The 26,765-nt window shown below is 47.2% G+C and overlaps 3 protein-coding genes and 2 pseudogenes across 6 annotated transcripts in view; 1 reads left to right on the top strand and 4 right to left on the bottom strand.

Moving 5' to 3' along the window:
- UCP2 (uncoupling protein 2) overlaps nt 1-2,789 on the bottom strand; it is a 6,642-nt gene extending 3,853 nt beyond the window's left edge. The window contains exons 1-2 of the mRNA XM_036929766.2: nt 2,651-2,789; nt 1,655-1,810 (exon numbers count right to left, since the gene is read on the bottom strand). The gene's annotated coding sequence lies outside the window, so the exon portion shown is untranslated. The remainder of the gene's footprint in view (nt 1-1,654; nt 1,811-2,650) is intronic.
- Nucleotides 2,534-7,272, top strand: LOC130685027 (uncharacterized). Its single transcript, XM_057508194.1, has 3 exons — nt 2,534-3,741; nt 4,614-4,674; nt 6,572-7,272. The coding sequence occupies exon 1, from the start codon at nt 2,534-2,536 to the stop codon at nt 3,509-3,511; it is 978 nt and encodes a 325-aa protein (XP_057364177.1). The 3' UTR covers nt 3,512-3,741; nt 4,614-4,674; nt 6,572-7,272.
- Nucleotides 5,955-7,380, bottom strand: LOC130685026 (protein FAM91A1-like; annotated as a pseudogene).
- LOC118934339 (protein FAM91A1-like) lies at nt 6,504-9,081 on the bottom strand (annotated as a pseudogene).
- Nucleotides 6,504-26,765, bottom strand: UCP3 (uncoupling protein 3). 4 transcript variants are annotated; one of them, XR_008999217.1, is made up of 7 exons: nt 26,456-26,765; nt 15,572-15,792; nt 14,879-15,080; nt 14,424-14,624; nt 13,208-13,309; nt 12,561-12,773; nt 6,504-6,658 (listed from the first exon to the last, which is right to left on the bottom strand). XR_008999217.1 is itself a non-coding variant. In XM_057507229.1 (7 exons), exons 2-7 carry the CDS (start codon nt 15,695-15,697, stop codon nt 10,481-10,483), a joined length of 828 nt encoding a protein of 275 aa, XP_057363212.1. In that variant the 5' UTR covers nt 15,698-15,792; nt 26,456-26,700; the 3' UTR covers nt 9,234-10,480. The 4 variants fall into 4 exon arrangements, 2 of the variants coding, with proteins under 2 accessions (XP_057363212.1, XP_036785662.1); XM_057507229.1 differs by lacking the exon at nt 6,504-6,658 and adding an exon at nt 9,234-10,496 and having other exon boundaries at nt 12,561-12,741; nt 26,456-26,700; XM_036929767.2 differs by lacking the exon at nt 6,504-6,658 and adding an exon at nt 9,234-10,399 and having other exon boundaries at nt 12,561-12,741; nt 26,456-26,688.

Here is a 26,765-nt window from a genome sequence, read left to right as displayed (position 1 = left end):
AGTCAGTAATTAGAAAAGGTAATGTTTAGCTGAGCTTTGAAGGATACCGGGTGATTTTCAGGGCTGAGCTTAATGCATAGGCAGTGGACTCTCCCTCCGGTCTACTGTCCAGTCTACTATGATGCAGGGAAAACTGTCTCCCTTTCTGGCCAGTTGCTCTCCTCCAACACAGGGGATCCACATCTTCACCATAAGAGATGGGTATGGAGAAGTGCAGGCTGGGGCTATGAACAGTGACGGAGGAAACCAAAAGCTCCATTTTGTTCTCAGAGCCGGAATCGTGCCCTCCTCCACTGCCTCAGGAGGAAGTGAGCGCAGCATGTAGTGGGGGAGGGCGGCCTGCTTCTCTGTCCTGAGCTCATTTCTCTCACTTCAGAGGGGTAGCTGCTCTCAGCTCAGCCTGATTGGCTGCCTCTGTCGCTGCGCCAGGAGGCAGGAGCTGGTCGACAAGAGCGTGGATGTGGTGGGCGGGAGTCAGTTGTGAACACAGAGACCCATGGAAACAAACAGCCCACCCAGCTTCTTCCTCCCAGTGGAAGGGGGCTTTGCACCCCACATGGTTGGGGCAAACAGGGAAATCCAGAGTTTCCTCACAACACCCATGCATGGGGAGCTCCTACAGGGTGGGCCTGGCTCACATGAAGCTAAGGGATTGGCACTCAAAATGGCAGAATGGGTTGATGAAGGTGCTCCTGACTTACCTGCTTCTGACAAATTTCACACCTTTCTCCATACCACTGCCCAGGGCATTCTATGAGCTCTGACTCCTCAGAGCAGCCCTTTGACATGGCTGCCCTTACTTCCATGTTACAGATGAGGTAACTTAGGAAGAGTCACATCTGTGGGCTCCAAACCTTATGTTATTATTTGCTTTGCACTGGTGCCCAGAATATGTCTCTCCTGCTGTATTCTCAGCCCCAGGCACAGGCAGGGCTTGTCCAACACTCAAGTTCTCACATCCCAATATGACAGCTCTGAGAAGGCTTAGGCAAAAGGTGTCCCTTCTCTGGGCATCAGAGACATGATGAAATGAGCCTATCCTGTCCTCACCTTGAGCTGGGCTGCAAAGGGTGGTGAAGACCAGAGAAGAAGACCCAGCCCCCATCTGCCTCAAAGACAAGTGCATAGAGCTCAGCTGCCATTTTGAATGCTGCTCTGGGTTTGCCCAAATCCGTTAGAGGTGTGGATATGTGGGCAACATTTGTCTTTGCTCAAGACCCTACTGAGAAGAGTGAGTAAAACTGGCCTAGAAAGGGTTAATTATATTACAGCCCCTAGCAAATAACCAGTTTCAGTGTTAAAAAGTACACCTGATTACTAATCTCAGTCTCAGGAAGGGTCAAAGCTGAAGTCAACAAATGTAGTTAGAATAATAGGTTCCTGTCCTAGCTCTGCTGCTGATATTCAAACAGTATCCAACCTGGGCTTCAATTTCCTCCTTTGTAAAAAGGGGACCACCACCCCTTGGCTTGTCAGGGTCAGCTGAAAGGCCAGAATGAGACCAGGGACGTATGAAAGTGCGTTGTGAACTCTGAAGAGCAACTTCGCTGTGTTAGTAGTGGTGTTATTTTTGCTAATGTCCTACTGACCCTGGTACCCACCACAGGGTTAGGAGGCCACAAGAGATCCCCCTTCCCTTGGACTGGATTCTTACCCGGCTTTGAAGGTCCTACAGTGAGGTCTCCAAGATCAGGCTTCTTTAAAGGCATCCCATTCTTCAAAGCTGCCAGTGGCTATCATGGCCAGATCCCTTTGGTTTTCCATAGAAAATGGCTGGGAGACGAAACACCTAATGGTCATACTATGTGTTCTGTAGAGAGGGCAAAGGAGGAGAGTTTAGAAAGGGAAATCTGCCTTCAAGGACCACACTCCATCAAGGAAAGGGAGCCTGCGCAAGCCACACAAGCCCACCCAATCCTTGCCCTAGGGTGGTGGCTGGGGAGTGGAAGTGGGCCTGTGGGTTCCAGACCTGGGTCTATTTCACTCAGGGCATCCAGGGATTGATTAAGTGCACACACTGGAGGGTGGAAATGAACCCAGTAGTCCTCCCTCCCCCATCTGCTCTCTTAGTGTCACAAACTGACTCTTTTCCAGATTCTGCTTCAGTGGCACTCAGTACTCTGGAGAGCCAGCCCCAGCATAGTAGCTGACTCTGGGGAATGGGCATGTTGTGAGGATGTCATGATGGGTCAGACTCGCTGGCAGTCAACTAGGACCCAGGCACGGGTGAGGTTGTAAGAGGGGCTGGCAGCGGGCCTGCAGAAAATGTGCAGCTCAAGGCCTCCTCTCAGCATAAACAGCCCCAGGAATGGCCTGGAGTCGCCTGGGGAGGAAGAGTCACTTTGGTCATTATAGAAGCGCTGAAGGTCCCCACCCAAGGCGAGGCAGGACACCCTCCCTGGTCGAGGGGAGGGAGTGGAAGGGTGAAGGCTAAAATTACAGCCAACTGAACGCGAGAGGTAAAGAACAAAGGGAGAAAGATCAAGGATGAAAGAGGAATAGAAGAGCAGAGGACAGAGAGGAAACACACGGAATGGGCTGGGAAGAGAGGAGGAAAATTAGAGGGAAGCGCACGGATCCGCGCGGCTGGGAAGCGACAAGAAGCAGGTGTAGCGGGCGCAGGGTTGTGGCGGGCGAGGGCCGGGCTCACCGGGCCACAGGGAGAACACGAGAGCGGGCGGCTCGGGCGTCCGCGGGCGGAGGGTGCGGCACCGGGGTGCAGACAGCGGCCGATCCGGAAACACGGTGGAGCGGCTTGCAGAGGGCTCTGCAGAGGCTGCGGCTCGACTTAGGTCATGGGGGCGGGGCGGGGCGGGGCCGGCGGGGCGGACGCGCTCCGCGTCACCGACCGGGTGAGGCAACTCTCTACCCGCTGCTTTTCCGGGGGACTGTCGTGCCTGGGGCTCTCTGCTTGCCTTCATCCCCTCCGCTCCGCGTGCAGCCGGAACCCGCGTCCAGCACGTCGTTCCCAGAGTCACTCCCTCGCTCCGCCTCACACTGCCCCGCCAACCGCTTTGTGAGAACGGCTAGACTGACGCCGGAAAGAAGCAGAGGCTGCCCGGGGCCACACGCCTCTGCTCTCCCCCACACCTCCCGGCCAAGGCTCTCCCTAACTGCGGCCCGGGTGCGGGTGTGGGTGCACGCAGACCCACACACCGGGTCCGCAGCCCGGACTCTCACGCCCGCCGCCCGCCTTCGGCGCACGCGCGGGCTCCCGCGGGGCGTGGCCTCCCGGCGTCGCGCTAGCGGAGGGGAGCCAATCCCGGCTGCATCTGCAGGTGGCGGCAACCGCCAACGGCCGTTGGGCGCGGCTGGGCTTCCCGACTTCTCCCGCCGCCTACTCACCGTGCTCTTGGGGCCCCGGGGGACATCAGGCCTGGGTGGCGCGGAGACACCAGGCGTGACGCTCTCCCCTCTCCTTACAGACGAGCGAGCGGGCCCGCGCCCTGCGACTGGGAGGGCCGCACCGAGCCCTGGAGTGAGAAAGGGACCGGACCTGGGCCGCCCGTAGGTGGCTGGCGATCTCGTAGGGGTGACAGACACGTAAACAACCAGTAATTGGGTCTTGTGGCCTGGACAAGCACGTGCATTTAGGGAGTAGAAGCCCACAGGTCTCTTGGACTCTGCCGCTACTTTTGACTACCTTCTGCCTCTCTCTTCCTCTGTTTTCATCTTTGTCAGCCTCCCAGGGCTGTTGTAAGGATTAGTCAGGGTAGTGCAAGCCGCTTCCCTGACTACACTGTAAGTTCTGGAAAGCTATTTTCATATTTGTAGTATTGGGGGAGATGAACATTTGGTGAATGCAGTCACTGTATGTGGCTTCAGTGTGGATATTGCACTGGTATCAACCTCCACTTTACAGATGAGGATACAGTCCTGATAGGTTAAGTCCTGCCTAATGTCACACAACTAGAAAGTGGTGAGCCCTGACTTAAACCCTGGTCATCCAGGTTCTATGCATGTGTTTTCTGTACTATCCACAGCAGAAGGCATTGTCAGCTGAGGAGACTAGCTGGAATGGGACTGGAGAATTACAGCAGGAAAGAAAAACACACTGAGCACTTGGTCCTGGTAAAAGCAGAAGCAAAAGCAAAGTGGAAACTGAGAAGTGGAGCCGGGAGATTTACTTAGCATTGCGGGGTTTCCCGTCCACTAGTTGGCCGAGCTTTTTCACCTGAGCTTCTGTCTTTTGCTGTAATGAAACGATTCCCAGGATACTCAGTAAACTTGTGGTGAAACCGCTGGATTCGTCAAGTGATTTTTGAGGAGACATGAACAGGGTGCAACCAAAGGCCTGGAGATGAGAGTGGCTCCCTGATTGCCCAAACAGGGTAGAATCCAGATTCCAAAGGCTATGTAACAGCGAGATGTGTGTTCATCCCTGGCAAAATTCAAGGGTCTGTTAAAGGGTGGTTGTGTGGACACTTAAAAAGTGAAGTAGAGGTAGAGGACCCAGTATGGATTCTTTAAGAAGAAATCCTGTTAAACTCTCTCAATGAAAGGGTTTGAAAAGAACAAACAAAAACAAAAACTCAAAAACCCAAATTCTCTTTTATTTTGGATGGAGCCTGGCAGATTAGAACAATGCTACACTGTTACCTCTGGGTTTTTAGGACCTGTATCATCCAAGCCTTAAGAGGTCCCGTGGACAAATTGGAGAATGTATGGCTAGAGGTAAGTGCATTTTAAAAGCTTGTTTCATATCTATTTCATTGACTATATACACCCCAGTTTATTTGTAAACACCTATGCCAGAAACCAAATTAACAAAGTTTATAATGTTAATATCATTATCAGAAAACAATCCACTGTATTTATAGTTTTGGGACTTAAAAATTTTAAATACAAACTGTGAATAATTGAAAATGAAAAAGATACAAGAATAACAAAACTGAAAACATCAGGTAATAAAAACCAACTTTAGAAAAAATTAAAAGTGTCCCTGGTAATTTCTGCTGAAAATATTGAGTGGGGTTGTAGTAATTCCTTTCCCCCAAGTAAACAGAAAATTATTGCATTTTTAAAAAAGAAGTCAAGGCAATTTGATGATCATTTAAAAAAATGAGCTGAATTTCTTTAACCCCTGTTGAGACATGAAATTAAACCATATGTTTTCAGCTTCTACGTCCTTTTTGATGTTGTTCTTTTCTCTCTTGGTTTTTTAAAAAAAGGGGGTCGGGGCTGGGGGAATGGTGACATAAAGCCAGATAAACACACTTTAAATATATGCAGTAACAAAATCAGATTAATATTCTTTACTGAATCTTCATTGGCAAATAATAAACCTTATATTTTAAGTGTTGAATTGCAAAAGCTCTGTTAAGAGTTAAAAGGTGCATCTTTATTCAACAATAAAAAGGAATGAAGTACAGATATATGTTACAACACAGATGAACCTTGAAAACATTATGCTAAATGAAAGAAGCCAGACAAAAAGCATCACTTTTTGTTTGTTTACATGAAATGTCAGAATAGGCAAATCTATGGAGACAGAAAGAGGGCTGGGAAGGATGGGGGGATGGGAACATGCCAAGGGTAAGGGGGGTGTTTGGTTTGGGGTGATGAAATGTTCTAAAATTGATTGTGATGATGGTTGTACAATTACGTGAATATATTAAAAATGGCTGACTTTAAATGGATGAATTATATGGTATGTGAATTATATTTCAATACAAAAAAAGGAAGAAACAAAAACAAGCAAAATGCAAATCAGAGCATGTTAATCCTTTCAAGGACTGCTTGTTTTACACTCTGAATAAATTGTGAATGGGTTAAAAAATGTTTTACAAAACTTTTCCTGCGATGTCAGTAAATCTTTATAATCTGAGTTAAGTAAGACCTGATAAAACAAGGTTAAATTATCCCTAACTGTGCTGATTTGCATACCTTCTACAAGGTTCAACTGACGTGCATAACTTATAGATACTCACAGGAATTCTTAATGCCCCATCATATCATCTGTCAACACTGGGTATTTATTGTTTATACTCTTCCTACTCTAAACACCAAGAAGTTCTTTACGTCTCTTCCCATTATTCCAGAAAGTAAGTAATAAAATGCACAATTAAACAAGAAATATTTGAAAACCGAACACATCAAATTACCATTATAATATTCGTAATGACTGCTTGTAAGTGTTAACAGTCATCATAAAGCCTTTAATTTAGATTTATAAAGTGAAATGCAGATTGACTCAAGATGGTCAAGACGACTGACAATGCTGATTGCTAAAAAAGCTCTTTATTTTTAAAATAGTCCATTTTTTAAAAGCAACTCTTTATTGCTTTAGTATGTACTATAATGAGCAAGGCTCCAAACAATATTAAATGTTTCCCAAAGTACAACACAGCATCTGATTAGTGTTATTTAAATATGAGTTATACTACACCAGTAGGAAGCTTTTTAGTGACTGGCGCTATAAAGCTGACTTCAAGAAAGAAAAAAGACACCAATGTGAATAACAAACGATGTTACGAAATTATTGCAAATGAAGATTAGCGGTGAGAAGTGAGGAAGGTGACTGTTTATTCCATTCTGATAAGATGCCATCTCAATATTACATTCTTTGCAGCAAGTGGAACTCCCATGTCAGCATAAGATGATAAAGCGAACTTGAAAAACTGACTTCGGTGTGAATATCCAGCGCTGAAGCACCTTCCTGGATGAGTGAACAAAGGTAAGGACAGGTAGACAGTTTTTTACTGGAATGGAGGTTTTGAAGGCTTCCTTTTCTGCAAAGGTTGTGTGTAGCAGTTTTCCTACAAACTTTTGCAGTTAATTCAGAGCCAAACCTTGGGATTTCAAAGCACGGCTCAAGAAGAAACCAGTCGGCCTCTGTTGTGGCAACATCAGGTTTCTGTTTGTTGATGACTCCTTAGTTGCTTCCTCAATGACCATATCAGATGATTCTGTACTTTCATTTGCTCTGAGCCAGAAGTTAAATCAGGTTCTCCTTTCTCCTTAGAAGTGCCACCAAATTTTCTGATTGCAGGTTGGCCAGAAGCATGCAACATGGTGACATACCCACAGAATTCCCTGCAAGCCCATTTTGTTCCTTAATATTTGCAGTACTTTATGAATACCCATATTGACATGAGCACAGTCCTTGTAGTTGTTTTATCAAAAGGAAAGTTTTCTCTCATCCCATCATTTTGACACTGCAAGCTTATCTAAAGTAGAAATTACTTCAGGATTATGACACCATGACATTATTAATGCTCAGTAATAACCCTGAAATACAGCAGACCGTTTTGAATTCTTATACCTTTAAGTTTTAGGAGAGTAAAACAAATGAGATGTGACTTCCAGGCAGCACCTTCTGGGTAACTGGTTTAGTACACTGAGGGGTTCTAGTGCTGATTCAGTAGTGACAGGAGCCATTTTTGTTTAAACTGTTCCAAGTTGTAGGATGTAAATCAAAAAGGCTTTCAGAGTGTAAGAGATTCAGAAGAAAACCATAATTGGGTTCTGGCTATGTAGCTATGCAACTGTATTGTCAATCTGATGTGGATATGATAATTGTGTTTCTGTAAGTAACTGATCAAAAATATCTCTGCAGTCTGCACTTCTTCTTAAATGTTTTGAATTTTTTCTAGTCTCTAAGGAAGCTGTCTAGAGACTATGTGACTTTTCCCATCATTAAAGATTTTCTATCATTAAAAAGGCAAGAGCTGGGTCAAATAGGAGAGTAATATGTTTTGTATATCCTGTAGACAGACACAAACTGCTTGTCCTGTGTCAGCTGGATCCTGACTGTTGGTGTCAGTATCAGAGCTGACAAAGCTTCTTGTTCAGGACTCTTCCTTTCCTCACCGTCCTGTGGTAGGAATATCTTCTGTGGATCTATAGTACTTTTACATCTGTTTACAGATGGAATGGTCTGTCATGATGAAGGAAATTGATCTAAATTTATTGCTTGTCTTTTCTTATGGGCAAAGCCCGATTCGCAATATACAGACACATCATTGGTAAGCAGGGGCAAGTCTACCTCCAGGACCTTTGCCAGCCTGGCAACATGAGAATGCTCATCTATTGAAAGAAATGTAGTTTGAGAGTAAGCATCTAGTTATCTTTAACTCAATTCATTCAAAACCTTCTGGAGAATAAAACTATTGTCAGATACTGATACAGTTACATAAGTAATCCTTTATCATATAAACTATGTTCCACATTGTAGTCTAGAGAGTTGAGGACCTGAATCAATTATCTTAAATTTTTTATATTTCTCAGGCAAAATGCATATCTTTATGTCATTTTTGTAATTTGACCAGCCTGTACCACCCACTATGCCTCTATGTTTCCATGGACTGTTTTGGTAGAAAAGGTGACCATGCTTCAAATGGTCACACTATATGTGACCAGTCCTCCAAATTTGAAAAACAAAAAAATTTGATGGTTTACACTGATTTGTAATATCAATGTATTGTCTATGCCAGGAAACCTCTGCTGGCCCTGATAAGACTGGACAATGAAACATAGCTCTTCTCATTGTTCATGATGTCCTCTTTCAGTATAATGCAAAAATGGTGTTACCTCAGGCCCTTTACCACAATATCCAATAAATGGTAAAGGTACAGCATAAAATAATCTAGACTATAATAGTTCCTCAAAGTATTTGCATTCATCTTTCTTGACATGTGTAAGTTATACTTCTGTAGCATAGCTCATTGTGGATATGTAGAGGACAGCCTACTTTGCCTGTTTTCTTTGTGAATTTTGAAGATCCTGTTACATGTTGGCCAGCAGCTTGCTCTGAGTGTAGCTATGTGGAGCTCCGTGTCTGTGGTGTGAGGGCCCTGGGACAGTGAGGGTAGCTCTGGAGGCCCAGTGTCTTACGCTTGAGAATGCCCAGGCCACCCCGTGGTGAGGGCCCTGCACAGCTCAGCATGGCGGAGAACAGAGAACAGGGACAGGTGAGTGGAGGGTGAGGTTTGAACCCAGTTCTGTCATCAGAGCCACATAGGCTGCTGAGCAGCAGAAAGAGACTGGCATTCTGGGTCCTCATCATCAACCTGAAAGACATCCAGTCAAGTTCAGAAGGAGGTCAGGTGGTTCAGTCCTGCCTTTTACAAGTAGAGAAGCTAAAGCCCTAAAAGGCAGAGCAACCAGCATGCCGAGGGCAGAAGGCAATGTGGGCATGTGGGGCCAGATGCGGCCCAGCCCTGACAAACAGGAAGCCTGAGGTGAGAAGGGGCAATTTTGTCCAAGAAAGAGGAGGCTGAAAAGTGGCTGTGCTCATTCCCACACTCAAAGTGTGAATTTCTTTATTGAGTCATAATAAATTTCCAAAACACTCTGAGTCTTGCTACTTGGGGCTGTCAGCTGGCATGTACCCCCTCTCCCCCAAACCCCACACCCTTCCAGGTGCCTCTCAAGACTGCCCTGGAGCGGGGCTGCATGGGAGCGGGGCTTCTGCAGCTGCACATCACCCTCTGTCACCTTGGCCCTGGCCCCTGCTTCCTTCGGTCTCACCTCCAGAAAACCGTCTTTCAACACCTTCTTCCCTGGCAGCTCCCCACTCTCCTGACAAAACCTTCCCAAAGGCATTGTCCTTACTTACATCATACCAAGGTTTTGCTCTTTAGGCACTTTCTGTGCAGCTTCTCACTGATCCTCATAACACCCGTGGGGTGGTAGGAGGGAAGGGATTATTACTCCCAGGAAAGGAGACGGCACTGCCCTCTTGATTCTGCAGAGTGGTCAGGGAACATCTCACATTGGCCCAGCAGTGCTCCTTTGGCCTAGGTTCTAGGTTTTCTCTTTTCTTTCTCACGTTTCCTAGAATCCAGTGGATTCTACTGGCAGACACATTACGCACATGGCCGATGACCTGCGGTTACTTGAAGGCTGTGCTCACAGCCTGTGTAGCTCTGGCAGTGTCCGTCCAGCCTCCGTAGCTGATTTCCAAGTATGCCGTGTCTGCCACGTGGTCCTGGGCTGGCAGTCTTTCCTGTTTATAATTCATCATTTAATCATATTTTTAGGGGACATACATGTGCAGACTTCCATTTTACCCAAATGGATCTGTTTTGGTTCATTTCCTCATGCCTAAATGTTAGGCATCAAACCTAAATTAATATAATTTATTTTTCATCTTGTCAGTGCAAAACAAAGGTGTTCTTAAGATAAAGCACTGAAGACCAGAATCCTTCCTCCTCTTCTATTTCTTGAGTCAGTAGAAAGGAAAAAGTTCTGTAAACATGTGTGGGTCTGTGTTCATGTGTGCATGGACCCACTGCTTTAACTGGTTTTGTTCCAGTTAAGTACTGAGTGGCCTTGTCTCATTCAAAACGGAGATTCCCGAAGTGCCTGGACTTTCATCAAGGCCCGTTTCATCTGCTCGTAGGTCACAAACATCACCACATTCCAGGTTCCCAAACGCAAGAAGGAGGGTGTAAATCTGGTCAGAGAAACAACAAAGCATCAGGTGGAGCGTTGGTGCCCAGCCTTCTGTTAGTCACAAGCATTTTCTGAGATCTGTTCAGTCTTTTTCTTCTCTGCTGATGGGGTTTAGGCAGAAGATGGAGTCAGAAAAGGAAAGAAAACTTACATTTTGAGCCAGGTTACTGTGTCAGGCAATTATTCCCACAGTTCTGTAAGGTGACTAGGATGGTTGCCAGGCTTCTTCTTTAGAAACTGAGGCCCAGGACAGTTAAGCAGCTCATCTACAACTACCTGGGTGCACCCTGCTGCTGTGTGTTTCTGGGCTCATTTACATGCTGAGTGGCCATCCCTGAGGAGGCCCCTGCCTGGTCACTACAGGGCCAAGACAGTGTGACACCAAATTTACCTAATCTCCAGGGAGCCTGCCTGTCCTGTGACAGCACAGCTGGGAGGCGGTCCCCACCTCAGCCGTACTTCTCACACTAAGGGAGCCCTGGGTCCCTGGCCTGGCCCCTGCACTGCTCTGCAGCCTCTCTCTCTGCTAGTCTCCTCCTGGTCCTCCCTGCTCCTGCCAGACTTCTACTTCCAGGCCTTTGTCCATGGTGCGCCTCTGCTTGGAATGTGCCCTACTCTCCTTCCTTGTCTGGCTTGTTGCTCTTGGCTTTGTAGGACTCAGCCTGGGCACCAGAACCTCATACCTCAGCCCCTCACATAGTATAGCCCTGGGTCAACAAATGTGAACTCCAGTCAGACCTGAGTTCACATTCTAGCTCTACTAGTTCCCAGCTGCATGACCTCGGACAAGTTCCTTAACCTGTCTGAGCCTCAATGTCCTCATCTATAAAATGAGGAAAGTAATGATATTTATGTCATAGAGTTGCCACGAAGGATTAAAAGAGTTAATAAACAGCACACAACACAGGGCCCAGTACCAGTGAATGCTCAATAAATGCCACTATGTGTCTGCTGCTCTTTGAGGGAAGCATAGCCCAGGACTCAGCACATACCAGATGCTCAATACACGTTTGGCAAATGAAAGAATAAATGGAGACAAGTGGCTACATTTGATAGAGACACTTTTGGAAAAGAACCATCTTTCGACTGAAAGCAGTTTTTTTTAATGTCATCCCAGACTGCTTTTTGGGTCCAGTCTCCCACTGGGCCCTGGAAAGCTATCTTCTGGAGCCACTGGCAGTGGGAGGTGAGAAGGCCGAGCAAAGAGCTTGGTGGTAAGAGGAATGATGACGTTTCGCATGGCATCTAGGGTTTGGGTTTGAGCTGTGGCTGTGCCATTGTAACTTTGTGATCTTGGGCAAGTTACTTGCCCTTTTTGAGTCTTGATCTCTTCTTCAGTCAGTGTGGAGAACACTGCCCAATTCAGGGGGCTGTTGTGATACTGTATGTGAAGTGCTTAGCACAAGGCCTAACCCAGCAACGCAGTGATCATGATTGTTATCGAGTGCTGGCTTTGTGCTGGGACTCTGGGAGGTGAAAGATGTATAAGCCACCAGTCCTGGCTTCAAGGAACTTACACTCTAGCATGGGGGCTAATTTAAACTTACAGATGCTGTAACACAAAGTGGGAAGTGGTAAATACCAAAAGAAATGGTAGCAAGGAAATATTGCTGAAGTTTACAGAGAGGAAGAAATATTTATACCTCAGGGTGTTGGGGAGGAGGTGGCGTTTGAACTAGTCTTGAAGGACAGCTAAGGTCTGGAGAACATAGCATGGGAAAGGCATTACATGCAGAGGGAACGGTAAAAGTACCTGAAGCCAGAAAACGTGACCATCTTGGGCCCTGCAGCTGCTTTCAGTGGGGAGCCCCCGTCGCGGCAGGGGGTCGGCAAAGGGTATCAGGTCACCAAACTCCTTTCCCTCCTTCTCCCCTGCCACTAAGTTTGGGGATAGACAGCGCTGCAACCTATGCCTAGACTCCTTTTTCTTAGGTAAGCTTTTCCTGACTCTCTAAATTAGATTTCATCCATTTTTTTTTTTTTTAACTTCCATAGTTCATTATACTTGACCTTGGTGGCATTTACATCTGTGCTGTTCACCACTGTGTCCCCAGATGCACCCATGGTATAAGCACAGGATACATGGAAGGAAGGGGGTAGGAGGAGGGAAACAAGCTCAGGTTCTCTGCGCGGGGCGCTGGAGGCAGGAGGGGGAGGCTCACCCCTTGTAGAAGGCTGTAGGGCCCTCCCAGGCCACCATCTTCAGCATACAGTCCAGGGGGCTGCGGTACTGGCCTGGGGGCGAGTTCATGTACCGGGTCTTCACCACGTCCACTGGGGAGGCCACCACCGTGGCACAGAAGCCGGCTCCAAAGGCAGAGACGAAGTGGCAGGGTAAGTTGTCTGTCGCAAGGACGGGAAGAGCAAACGCCAGGCTGTGAGATGGGACCGTGCTTGCTTTCTGTTCGTATGTGTTCGTCATTTGTCCCCAACTAAACTGCGAACTCCTTGAGTAGAAGGAGAGTATTTTCCATATTTCTCATGGTGCCCAGGGTGGAGTTCTGGGTAAGTACTTGAAAAATAGAACTGGGTTGTCCCAGAGTTGGATGATTTCCTCATTTGAGGAAACTGACGTCAGAGAAGGTGACCTTCATTTAAAGATGCATGGTGAGAAGTGGTGCTGGGCTGGGGCCCTGGCCTCTGGCCTCCCACCCAGGGCTCCTTCCTGCTCATCACACTGATGTGCTGGGCCCTTTTTACTGGGTTCTGCTGTCCTGCTCCTTCTAACACCCGCTGCCTTTGCATGAGGGCGCTGCGGAGTTCCCGTTCCCTCCCTGCTGTGGGCGTGCTGCCTGCGCCACAGTCTTACCAGTGAGCAGATGATAGTCTAGCAGCTTCTCCTTGATGATGTCGTAGGTCACCATCTCAGCACAGTTAACAATGGCATTCCTTGTGATGTTGGGCCACGTTCCTGTTAGGAAGGAGGGGGGCTGATGACTGGGGAAAGGAGAAGTGGACCCCCAGGCTTTGAGGCCATAGGCCCCATTTTGGGGGACATTGTGCCCATTCTAGTGGTCTCAGAGGAGCCCACTTCAGCTTCCTGATCCCATCCTTTCCTTTCTGGTGTTAACTCTCAGCTTACCCATGTCCACCTTAGGACAGAAAACGGAAGCCTTTTTATGTTTCTTTGAGCCATGTTTTGAAAGATAATCTGCAACATCTATCAAAATTAAAGTATGCCCCCTGAGACTTGACTAGAGCTGGAAAAGGATGTCTTTCTCTGTTAGAGGGAGGCGGGGTGCCTGGAGCGGTGACAGAATGTCCCTGGCGGGGCCCAGGGAGAAGGTCAGGCACAGCCTCTGTTTCACAGATGAGGGCTGGGCTCCGGGAGGCACATGGCACAGGAGGCTGTGGTCCAAGTGCCCTGTCCTCAACCTTCACAGGTTGCGGTTTCTCCTGCAAGTGCTCATGATCCTTGGTCCACATGTGGGTGTCAAGGTGGCTGCCATTCAGACACATTGGGAACCCTGCAGCCCTGCTCCTGAGGAAGCCCCTTCTTCATGGCGTCCCCTCATGGCTGCCTCCTCTGGTGCCTCTGCTCCGTCTCTTGGCCCTGCAGTCATCCCTCTTAGGCCTGTGCTGGAGACACTCTTCCCTCCATCTCCACATGCCCTGAGCTTGCTGAACCTTGAGGCCCAGCTTACCTGTCACCTCCCTCCTGAGCCCACATGGCCTCTCCTCCGTCTCTGGCCCTGCACTCTGTGTGGACCTAGCACAGCCTGCCCTCTGGCATGGCTGTTCCTTGACACATTTCATCTCTTGTGTGTCTGTGGTGGTTGTGAGCAGGTGGAGGCTGTCTTCTATTCATTTCTGTCTTCCTCACACCAGCCTGTACATGGCAAAGGGCTGGCAAGCTGAACTGAACTGGGGGTACTATGGCTGGTCAGTGTAACATTTTTGGTTGGGGTTTCCTTTCAGAGTCACTGGAACACACCACGGCGGGAGCCTCCTCGCTCGGTTCCCTGCCCCAGACCTAGGGTAGGGGAAGCTCTGCCACAGGCCCCGAGTCCAGAGTCCACGCCTACCTTTCCACAGGCCCTTGATGCCTTCCTCTCTGGCGATGGTCCTGTAGGCATCCATTGTCCCGCTGTACTTCCTGTCGCTCCGAGGCCCAAGGCACATGCTGGCCTGAAACCGGATCTTTACCACATCTGTGGGCTGGGCGCAGGTCACCGCCATGGCCCCTGTGGTGCAGCCTGCCAAAATCCGGGTGGTGATACTGGAGCCTGGGGAAAAGGAGAGAGTGGCCAGTGTCTCACCACTCAGCACCTCTCTGGGCCTGGGGCTGCCCCTGCCTCTTTTCCTGGCCCGGGGTTCTGGAGCTTCCTTGACGGAGTCTCAGAGTCTCCTCATGAGCATCCGTTACCAGCTTCCCACGCCCCAGCTCTGCCTGAGTCTGCCCTGCCCTGCTCTCTGACCCACACACCTAGATCCTGCTTTCACCCGCCCCCTTGGTGTCCCTGGGAATCTAGGCACTCACAGTCCGATCCTTTGGGGGTGTAGAACTGCTTAACGGAGTCGTAGAGGCCAATACGGATGGAGGCGAAGCTCATCTGGCGCTGCAGGCCGGCGACCAGCCCATTGTAGGGGCTGCGGGCGCCCTCGGTGCGCACCATGGTCAGAATGGTGCCCAGCACGCCACGGTACTGGGCGCTCTGGGCTGCGTGGTTCTCCCCCTGGATCTGAGGGAGGTGTGAGGAGCGGATGGAGGCGGGTGGGGCCATGTGCAGAGGGACCTGCCTGTGGCTGGACCTCAAGAACACGACGATCACAGCCATCAGGTCCCAGTAAAAAGCACTGAGGTTTGTGCAGCAATTTACAGCTCACCATTGTTCAGATCTCAGAGCAAATGATGGGCAGATTGTTTTCCCACTGCAAGTGGTCAGTGGCTTGCCCAATGTCACACAGATACTTAGTTCTGCTTCCTAGTTTACAAAAGTAGGGCCAGGACATGAATTTTAGGACCCTGTCATTGTCATGCCAAGGAATTAAGGTTTTTTTGTCTTGGGTGATAGTGATGGGGAGGCAGCAGGGAAGGGTCCCAAGCAGGGGAGTGAGTGGCCTGCTCAGGGTTCTGTGTGAGAAGAGCACCCTGGCAGACTGTAGGGGCTGTGGTGGGGAAGCCAGCCTCTCCTTTGATGTGAACAATGACCTTTGGCCAAAGGGCACCTACCTGCAGGCGGACCTTGGCTGTGTCCAGGGGAAAGGTGAGGAGGTCAGCAAAACAGGCGGCCGTGCCTGCTCCCAGGAACTTCACAGCTGTTGTGGGAGGCACCTCTGAAGGCTTTAGTCCAACCATGGTCCCCAAAGGCTCTGCCTAGTCCCTGCAGGGTCCAGAGGAGGTCCAGGGAGGGAGGCCACTCTGTAGTCCTGGGCTTTAGTGCAGGGAGGAGGCTGCAGGAGGCAGGCCAGAGGACGCAGATGGAACCTGGGACCCCTGAGCACTGGGAGGCCTTTGGCAAGTAAAAAGTCTGGGCGTTGCCATGCTTAGCTGTGTGGATTTGGTTTATAAAGACAGGTCACTTTCCTATCCTTTCTCTCCTGTGATCCTTCCCTGCCCCCTCTGCCCTCTTCCCCACTGGAGATGGATCTTCACTGACTTAGGCTTTGAAAGGTGGGCAGGATTTCAACAGCTGGAGAGGTGGAAAGGGTGTTCCAGTTGCAGAGAAAGGCATGAGCTTGCAAGACTCCAGAGCATGACTTAGGGTGGGGTGGGTGACATGCCCACCTGGCCGTGAGGCCCCCACAGAGGAGCTTTACATACAATCTCATTGAATCCACAACTTCCTGAGAAGTAGTTGCTCCTTTCCTCTACTTTTGGATGAGCAAACCAAGGCCCTGTGTCATTAGCTTGCTTAGTGTTACCAGCCATTAGTTTCAGGGCCTGGTTCACTCTGCTCTACAGTCCTAGAAAGAAGGCAGGGCTGCATTTAAAGCCATTTTAAAGATGAGAAAATAGAGGCTTGAGGGGGAAGTGACTGACTTAAAGTCACAGAACTCCAACCAACTTTAACATGTCAATAAAGTTCCCTTCACCATTGCCCCTGGGGCACCTGGGTATGTACTGGTAGGGATTTCAACAGTCTTGCCTTTTTCTTTTGGTATCATTAATATACAATTACATGAGCAACATTGTGGTTACTAGACTCCCCCCATTATCAAGTCCCCACCACAGTCACTCACTGTCCATCAGCATAGTAAGATGCTATAGAACCACTACTTGTCTTCTCTGTGTTGCACTGCCTTCTCCATTCACCCCCAACCTACACCATGTGTGCTAATGGTAATGCCCCCTTTTCCCCCTTATCACTTCCTTCCCACCCATCCTCCCCAGTCTCTCTCCCTTTGGTAACTGTTAGTCCATTCTTGGGTTCTGTGAGTCTGCTGTTGTTTTATTCCTTCAGTTTTTTCTTTGTTCTTATACTCCACAGATGAGTGAAATCATTTGATACTTGTCTTTCTCTGCCTGCCTTATTTCACTGAGCATAATACCCTCTAGTCTCATCCATGTTGTTGCAAATGGTAGGATTTGTTTTCTTCTTACGGCTGAATAACATTCCATTGTGTATATGTACCACATCTTCTTTATCCATTCATCTACTGATGGACACTTAGGTTGCTTCCACATCTTGGCTATTGTAAATAGTGCTGCGATAAACATAGGGGTGCATATGTCTTTTTGACACTGGGGAACTGCATTCTTAGGGTAAATTCCTAGGAGTGGAATTCCTGGGTCAAATGGTATTTCTATTTTTAGTTTTGTGAGGCACCTCCATACTGCTTTCCACAATGGTTGAACTACTTTACATTCCCACCAGCAATGCAGGAGAGTTCCCCTTTTTCCACATCCTCGCCAACATTTGTTGTTGTTTGGCTTTTGGATGGTGGAGATCCTTACTGGTGTGAGGTGATATCTCATTGTGGTTTTAATTTGCATTTCCCTGATGATTAACAATGTGGAGCATCTTTTCATGTGCCTGTTGGCCATCTGAATTTCTTCTTTGAAGAAGTGTCTGTTGAGATCCTCTGCCTTTTTATTTTATTTTATTTTATTTTATTTTAGTATCATTAATCTACAATTACAGAAAGAACATTATGTTTACTAGGTTCCCCCCTTCACCAAGTCCCCCACACATACCCCTTCACAGTCACTGTCCATCTGTGTAGTAAGATGCTGTAGAATCACTACTTGTCTTCTCTGTGTTGTACAGCCCTCCCCGTGTCCCCCATGCACTATACATGCTAATCATAATGCCCCCTTTCTTTTTCCCCGCCCTTATCCCTCCCTTCCCACCCATCCTCCCCAGTCCCTTTCCCTTTGGTAACTATTAGTCCATTCTTGGGTTCTGTGATTCTGCTGCTGTTTTGTTCCTTCAGTTTTCCTTTGTTCTTATACTCCACATATGAGTGAAATCATTTGGTACTTGTTCTTCTCCGCTTGGCTTATTTCACTGAGCATAATACCCTCTAGCTCCATCCATGTTGTTGCGAATGGTAGGATCTTTTTTTTTCTTATGGCTGCATAATATTCCATTGTGTATATGTACCACCTCTTCTTTATCCATTCATCTACTGATGGACATTTAGGTTGCTTCCGTATCTTGGCTATTGTAAACAGTGCAGCGATAAACATAGGGGTGCATCTGTCTTTTTCAAACTGGAGTGCTGCATTCTTAGGGTAAATTCCTAGAAGTGGAATTCCTGGGTCAAATGGTATTTCTATTTTGAGCATTCTGAGGAACCTCCATACTGCTTTCCACAATGGTTGAACTAGTTTACATTCCCACCAGCAGTGTAGGAGGGTTCCCCTTTCTCCACAACCTCGCCAACATTTGTTGTTGTTTGTCTTTTTGATGATGGCGATCCTTACTGGTGTGAGTTGACATCTCATTGTGGTTTTAATTTGCATTTCTCTGATGATTAGCGATGTGGAGCATCTTTTCATGTGCCTGTTGGTCATCTGGATTTCTTCTTTAGAGAACTGTCTATTCAGCTCCTCTGCCCATTTTTTAATTGGATTATTTGCTTTTTGTTTGTTGAGGGGCATGAGTTCTTTATATATTTTGGATGTCAACCCTTTATTGGGTATGTCATTTATGAATATATTCTCCGATACTGTAGGATGCCTTTTTGTTCTATTGATGGTGTCCTTTGCTGTACAAAAGCTTTTCAGCTTGATATAGTCCCACTTGTCCATTTTTTATTTTGTTTCCCTTGCCCGGGGAGATATGTTCATGAAGAAGTCACTCATGTTTATGTCCAAGAGATTTTTGCCTATGTTCTTTTCTAAGAGTTTTATGGTTCCATGACTTACATTCAGGTCTTTGATCCATTTCGAATTTACTTTTGTATATGGGGTTAGACAATAATCCAGTTTCATTCTCTTACATGTGGCTGTCCAGTTTCGCCAATACCAGCTGTTGAAGAGACTGTCATTTCCCCATTGTATGTCCATGGCTCCTTTATTGTATATTAATTGACCATATATGTTTGGGTTAATATCTGGACTGTCTATTCTGTTCCACTGGTCTGTGGGTCTGTTCTTGTGCAGTACCAAATTGTCTTGATTACTGTGGCTTTGTAGTAGAGCTTGAAGTTGGGAAGCGAGATCCCCCCAGCTTTATTCTTCCTTCTCAGGATTGCTTTGGCTATTTGGGGTCTTTTGTGGTTCCATATGAATTTTTGAACTATTTTTTCTAGTTCATTGTAGAATGCTGTTGGTATTTGGTAGGGTTTGCATTGAATCTGTAGATTGCTTTAGGCAGGATGGCCATTTTGACAATATTAATTCTTCCTACCCAAGAGCATGGGATGAATTTCCATTTGTTAGTGACCTCTTTAATTTCTCTTAAGAGTGTCTTGTAGTTTTCAGTGTATAGGTCTTTTACTTCCTTGGTTAGGTTTCTTCCTAGGTATTTTATTCTTTTTGATGTAATTGTGAGTGGAATTTTTCGCTGATTTCTTCTTCTGCTAGTTCATTGTTAGTGTATAGGAAAGCCACAGATTTCTGTGTATTGATTTTGTATCCTGCAACTTTTAGATCTAGTAGTTTTGGAGTGGATTCTTTAGGGTTTTTTTATGTACAATATCATGTCATTGGCAAATAGTGACAGTTTGACTTCTTCTTTACCAGTCTCGATGCCTTGTATTTCTTTGTTTTGTCTGATTGCCATAGCTAGGACCTCCAGTACTATGTTGAATAACAGTGGGGAGAGTGGGCATCCCTGTCTAGTTCCCAATCTTAGGTGAAAAGCTTTCAGCTTCTTGCTGTTAAGTATGATGTTGGCTGTGGGTTTGTCATATATGGCCTTTATTATGTTGAGGTACTTGCCCTTTATACCCATTTTGTTAAGAGTTTTTATTGTGAATGGATGTTGAATTTTGTTGAATGCTTTTTTGGTATCTATGGAAATGATTATGTGGTTTTTGTCCTTCTTTTTGTTGATGTGGTGGATGATGTTGATGGATTTTTGAATGTTGTACCATCCTTCCATCCCTGAGATGAATCCCACTTGATCATGGTGTATGATTCTCTTGATGTATTTTTGAATTCGGTTTGCTAATATTTCTTTGAGTATTTTTGCATCTATGTTCATCAGTGATATTGGTCTGTAATTTTCTTTTTTTGTGGCGTCTTTGCCTGGTTTTTCATATTAGAGTGATGCAGGCTTCATAGAATGGGTTTGGAAGTATTCCCTCCTCTTCTATTTTTTGGAAAACTTTAAGGAGAATGGGTACTATGTCTTGTCTATATGTCTGATAAAATTCAGCATTGAATACATCTGGCCTGGGGGTTTTGTTCTTGGGTAGGTTTTTGATTATCAATTCAATTTTGTTGCTGGTAATTGGTCTGTTTAGATTTTCTGTTTGTTCCTTGGTCAGTCTTGGAAGGTTGTATTTTTCTAGGAAGTTGTCCATTTCTTCTAGGTTATCCAGCTTGTTTGCATATAGATTTTCATAGTATTATCTAATACTTCTTTGTGTTTCTGTGGTTACCGTCATGATTTTTCCCGTTTCATTTCTGATTCTGTTTATGTGTGTAGATTCTCTTTTTCTCTTAATAACTCTAGCTGGGGGTTTATCTGTTTTGTTTATTTTCTCAAAGAACCAACTCTTGTTTTCATTGATTTTTTAAATTGTTTTATTCTTCTCAATTTTGTTTATTTCTTCTCTGATCTTTATTATGTCCCTTCTTCTGCTGACTTTGGGCCTCATTTGTTCTTCGTTTTCCAGGTTCAATAATTGTGACTTTAGACTATTCATTTGGGATTGTTCTTCCTTCTTTAAATAGGCCTGAATTTCTGTATACTTTCCTCTTTGAACTGCCTTTGCTGCATCCCACAGAAGTTGGGACTTTGTGTTGTTGTTGCCATTTGTCTCCATATGTTGCTTGTTCTCTGTTTTAATTTGGTCATTGATCCATTAATTATTTAGGAGCATGTTGTTAAGCCTCCATGTGTTGGTGAGCCTTTTTATTTTCTTTGTACAATTTATTTCTAGTTTTATACCTTTGTGATCTGAGAAACTGGTTGGTAGAATGTCAGTCTTTTTGAATTTACTGAGGCTCTTTTTGTAGCCTAGTATGTAGTATATTCTGGAAAATGTTCCATGTGCACTTGAGAAGAATGTGTATCCTGCTGCTTTTGGGTGTAGACTTCTGTAGATGTCTGTTAGGTCCATCTGTTCTAGTGTGTTGTTCAGTGCCTCTGTGTTTTTACTTATTTTCTGTCTGGTGGATCTGTCCTTTGGAGTGAGTGGTGTGTTGAATTCTCCTAAAATGAATGCATTGCATTCTATTTCCTCCTTTAATTCTGTTAGTATTTGTTTCACATATGTAGGTGCTCCTGTGTTGGGTGTATAGATATTTATAATGGTTATGTCCTCTTGTTGGACTGACCCCTTTACCATTATGTAATGTCCTTCTTTGTCTCTTGTTACTTTCTTTGTTTTGAAGTCTATTTTTTCTGATACAAGTACTGCAACATGTACTTTTTACTCCCTATTGTTTTCATGAAATATCTTTTTCCATCCCTTCACTTTTAGTCTGTGCATGTCTTTGGGTTTGAGGTGAGTCTCTTGTAAGCAGCATATAGATGGGTCTTGCTTTTTTGTCCATTCTATTACTCTGTGTCTTTTGATTGGTGCATTCAGTCCATTTACATTTAGGGTGATTATCGATAGATATGTACTTATTGCCATTGCAGGCTTTAGATTCGTGGTTACCAAAGGTTCAAGGGTAGTTTCTTTACTATGTAACCATCTAACTTTAAGTCACTTACTACGCTATTATAAACATAGTCTGATGATTCTTTATTTCTCTCCTTTCTTATTCTTCCTCCTCCACTCTTTATATGTTAGGTGTTTTATTCTGTACTCTTTTGGGTTTTCCTTGACAGCTTTTATGGATAGCTGATTTTATTTTTTGACTTTAGTTTGTATTTGTTTGGTCTGATTTCTTTGCTGTGATTTTATTTTCTCTGGTGACATCTGTTTATAACCTGAGGAGTACTTCCATCTAGAGCTGTCCCTTTAAAATACCCTGTAGAGGTGGTTTGTGGAATTCCCTCAATTTTTGCTTATGTGGAAGTTGTTTAATCCCTCCTTCAAATTTAAATGATAATCTTGCTGGATACAGTATTCTTGGTTCAAGGCCCTTGTGTTTCATTGCATTAAATATATCATGCCACTCTCTTCTGGCCTGTAAGGTTTCTGTTGAGAAGTCTGATGATAGCCTCATGGGTTTTCCTTTGTAGGTCATCTTTTTTCTCTCTCTGGCTGCCTTTAATACCCTGTCCTTGTGTTTGATCTTTGTCATTTTAATTATTATATGTCTTGGTGTTGTTGTCCTTGGGTCCCTTATTTTGGGAGATCTGTGGGCTTCCATGGTCTGAGAGACTGTTTCCCTCCCCAGCTTGGGGAAGTTTTCAGCAATTATTTCTTCAAAGACACTTTCTATCCCTTTTTCTCTCTCTGCTTCTTCTGTTACCTGTGTAATGCAAATATTGTTCTGTTTGGATTGGTCCCACAGTTCTCTTAATATTCTTTCATTCCTAGCGATCCTTTTATCTCTCTCTGCCTCAGCTTCTCTGTATTCTTGTTCTCTTATTTCTGTTCCATTAACAGTCTCTTGCCCCTCATCCAGTCTGCTCTTAAGTCCTTCTATTGATTGTTTCATTTCTGTTATCTCACTCTAGACTTCATCCCTTAGCTCCTGCATATATCTCTGCAGGTCCATCAGCATGGTTTTCACTTTTATTTTGAATTTTTTTTCAGGAAGATTTGTTATTTATATCTCACCAGGCCCTCTTTCTGGTATTGTTTGAGTGATTTTGTACTGGACCAGGTTCTTCTGCCTTTTCATGGCCACAGAAGTGATCGCTGGGAGGTGGTGCATGTGTCAGCTGGGAGAACAAAGTCTCTTCCTGCCTGCTGGTTGCGTTGCCCTTCTCTGCTGCCTGTGCCAGTTACCTGGGCACAGAGAGCAGTCTCTGGGTTAATCCCCTGAGCTGCTGTGAGTGGGACGGCCCTTGGGATAGCCTAGGGCACTGACAGGGGTCACAGAGGAGTGGTGTGTGTTCTCCTGCAAGGATGGCACCCCTTTTTGCCTTCGGGACCTTGCGCTAGCTTCCTCTGCCTGTGGTGGGCAGCTGTGTATAGGCAGAAGCCCCTGGGTCTGGCCTGGTTAGCTGCTTGCTGAAAGAAGACTCTGTGTGGTTGCTGTGGGTGGGGCTGCTCCCTGGCTGGTCCACAACAGTGGCGGGTCAGCCGGTTTGCTTGCAGCACCGGTGGGTGGGGAATGAACGGCAGGCTGCTTATTGCCAAGAGGGGCTTCAGAGCTGCATTGCCAACCAGGGGGTTAGGGTGCCTGGACTTCCTTAAGATTCCCAGCCTGGTGGGCTGAGTGTGCCACAATGATTTTGTCCACCTGTTAAACCCTTGTACCTTTAATACTTTTAAAGCGCCTGCTTTCCTTTTCTCCCAGGGGAGCCGGCTGTGGGGACCCGCCCGCAGTCTCCATCTCGGATTTTACTTTTCTGTCTCTCTCATATCCAGTACACCATGCAATGTGTGTCTGTGCTCCCAGTGCCGATTACTAGGGCTGGTGATTTAGTAATCCTGTGCTTCCACTCCCTCCCCACGCTGATTCTTTTCTTCCTGCCGGTGAGCCGGGTCACCGCTTTGTATCTTACCCTTTTCATGAGTTGCTGACTTCTTGCAGATGTAGATGTAGCCTGGCTGTTATACTATATCTTCTGGTCTCTCCTTTAGGAATAATTGTATTTGCTCTCTTTTCAAAATATATACGGTTTTGGGAGGAGATTTCTGCCACTCTACTCACGCTGCCATCTTGAGCGCTCCGCCTCTTGCCTTTTATTGAGGACATTCAGAGCCATTTGAAGGTATTAAATTCAGTGCAAACCCATTTGTGGGGAATTAAGTGCTCAGACACAGAACAACATTTGGGTGAGGAATGCTGGGTGAACATCACTGCCCAGCTTTGCGGATGAAGAAAATGGGCCCAGAGAGGCTAAGACCTGTGCACATTGTAGTCAGGCCTGGGCTCTCTCTGCAGTGCTCTCCTTAGCCCATCTTCCTGCCTTTCAGCATTGCTTCCTGAGAAGGTTCAAGAAGGAACTCGCTCCTTGGGAGGGTGGAGTGGAGGCCCTGAGCCTGGCCGAGGGACAGCACTGCATCATGCTAGGGGACCACCATTCTGCCCCTGCCTCCTCTGCACTCCCCTTGGCTCTACAGGCAGAGCTAGGTGGCTCAGTCTTCAGCAGGGGGCTCTGGCTCCTCTGCCAGGGCTGGAATGCATGGGGACTGAGGAGGTCAGCTGTCTGGTGTTCCCCAAGCCCTGGCACCTCCCCTGTCCTTCCCCACTCTGTTGTGAGCTGGGCTGCTCGGAACCTCCGCATCAGGAGGCAGAGGGCCTGACACAGAGCGGGAGAGGCCTTTGGGGGTTGTGTTCTCTAGTGTCTCTTACTGGCTGTAGGAGTGTTCCTTTTTCAAAATCTTTGGTGATCTCCTGGACTCTAACAGAACCCTGTGAGTTAGGTATTTTTACTCTACTTTCAGAGTTAGAAACTGAGGCCCAGACAGGTGAAATGACCTGTCAGAAGTCACACAGTGAGCAGAGGTGGGATTCCCACTGGGGATGTGTGACTCCAGTGCATTCTCTGCCCTAGGCCGAGGGTTTGCAATGTGCAAGGCTCTGCCGGGAGCACTTTGTGGGCTTATGCCTTAGGTGCTGGGTCTGTCTCCTCAAGGGAGGCTATTTTCCCCTGGCCAGGGGCCTGAACTGTCAGGCAGGGCTTCCCTTTGGAATTTCCTTTGTCTGCAGCTGCCTCTGGTCCCACATCTTGTAGAATTAGCTCATACACAGCAGTGGCTTCCCCTCTAGATGGGGAGTCCTAATGGCCGGGACAGCAGCTGCTTATCCTGCTTCTCTGTGCAGCCTGGTACAGGGATGACCCAGGGCCTGAGGGGCCCAGGGAGGACTAGCTGACAGAGGAACCCCACTTGTTGAAGTGGGGAAATGGGAAATGAGATCAGAGATGCCCATGGTGTTCTTTCGTGCAGGGCCTGGAATACCATGGCTATACTTAAATCTAGTTGAGAATGGGGAGTGGTTGGCGGTTCTTAAGTAGGGGACTGACACTGCTAGACCTGTGTTCTGGGCACGCTGGTCTGGGAGTCAAAGATGGGCTGGAAGGGAGAGATGGAGGCTCAGAGACCAGGTGGGAGGTTGTTGGAAAGGTGAGGCAAGAGGTGTTGGAGGCTGACCTCAGCCAAGGGCAGCTGCCAGGATGAAGTTGGAGCTTATCCGAGAGGCAGTCCTGAGCCACCATGAGAGGTGGAGTGCATGCACATAGACTCAGGTCAAAGGCCACACCTTGGAGGAAGGGCTCTAGGACTTCCACTGGCCAAGTTGTGGTGGAGAGAGAGCCCATGGTGGGGGCTGCCCTGAGGCCAGTGCTCCCCACTTTCCTTACCCCCCTTTACTCCAGCCCCCTGAATTGGTGCTCGAGGAGCCCTAGCAGCCAGCAGACTTTGCCTTTAGCAAAGGTGAAGTTGAGAGCAAACCCCTCCTCTACACTGTAGTTCTCTTGGGGCACTTGAAGGATGGGATGCTTCTAGTCTGCGTAGCCCAGAGTAGAGGTGCCCTGTTAAGTGTCTGCGCAGGTTGCTTCCTGCACCAGGTGTTGTGCTGAGGGCTTTACAGGCTTGACTAATTCAGTCCCTTTAGAAGGTAGTTGCTATGATTAATCTCACTTCATAAACAAGGAAGCTGAGGCTTTAAGGGCTTCAGCTGTCATAAGACTAAGGGCCAGGGTGGGGACTGGAGTCCAGGTCTGTCTGATGCCTGGGCCTGTCCCACTGCCCACAGGCTCAGACTTCACGGACAGCTCAGGATCCCAGAAGCTGCTTGTTTACAGAGGGGGTCTTGGCCCTCAGTCCCAGAGATCCTGATTCAGGTCTGGACAGGTCCTGGGAATCTGCTTAGAAACAAGTTCTCTGTGGTAGCTCTGAAAGAGGGGTCAGAGGACCCTGTTCTGAGATTCTCTGCCCAACCCCACCATCCTTGCAAAGCCTCCCCAGCAGCCCCACTGAAGAAGCTGCCTGAGCACAGAGCTCTATGGTTTCTGTAAACATCCCACTGAGCGACCTGGGCCTGGCCTCAGGCCAGAGGTGCTCCCTCCTCCTCAGGAAAGGGGTCCTCATAGGGAGAGGGCTTCATGCTCTGGAGGAATCCTGGGGATTCTAGACTAAGGACAATGCCGCTTATATACAGGGATTTGCAAAATCACAGCAGAGGCAGCTACAAGAGCAAGGGGGACGAGGTTGTAGGTGATAGATGTTGGATCGAGTCCCAGTCCTACCACAGTGCCCTCAGCAGTACTGCAGTTCCCTGCTCTTGGCAGGATGGGGGCTGGACTCAGTCTCTCCCAGCTCTGTCCTGCTGTGGCTGGTGGCCCCTGACAGCTCCTGGCTGCTCTCTAAGCTGCCGCGCGGGGGAGAGCATGGAGGAGGAAGGTGTGTGGAGAAGAGGTCTTACCTGTGAGTCCAGCCAGGGTAGGGGAAGCACGGGGCCTCCTTAAGGCTCCTTAGGGCTCCATCCCAGATGGCGGCAGCAAGGATCTGCCTGCTTCTTGCCATTCACTGTCGTCTCTGCTGCCTAGGCTTGGCACCTATCTTTATACACCCCAGATGACCTGAAACCTTACCCTAGAGAAGCTAGTTGACAGCCTGATCACTTACAAGAGGGCTGGTGAGAGGCAGGGAGGGGAGAGCAGAGCTCAGAGTTCCAGGTCTGCTTCAGCTCCTTTGATTTGGGGTTCTTTAGAATAGCTCCTTCCAGCTGCTGA

Source organism: Manis pentadactyla, chromosome 9, assembly GCF_030020395.1.
Source record: "Manis pentadactyla isolate mManPen7 chromosome 9, mManPen7.hap1, whole genome shotgun sequence".
Classification (NCBI taxonomy): Eukaryota; Metazoa; Chordata; class Mammalia; order Pholidota; family Manidae; genus Manis; species Manis pentadactyla.
This window is presented reverse-complemented; position numbering and strand designations above follow the sequence as displayed.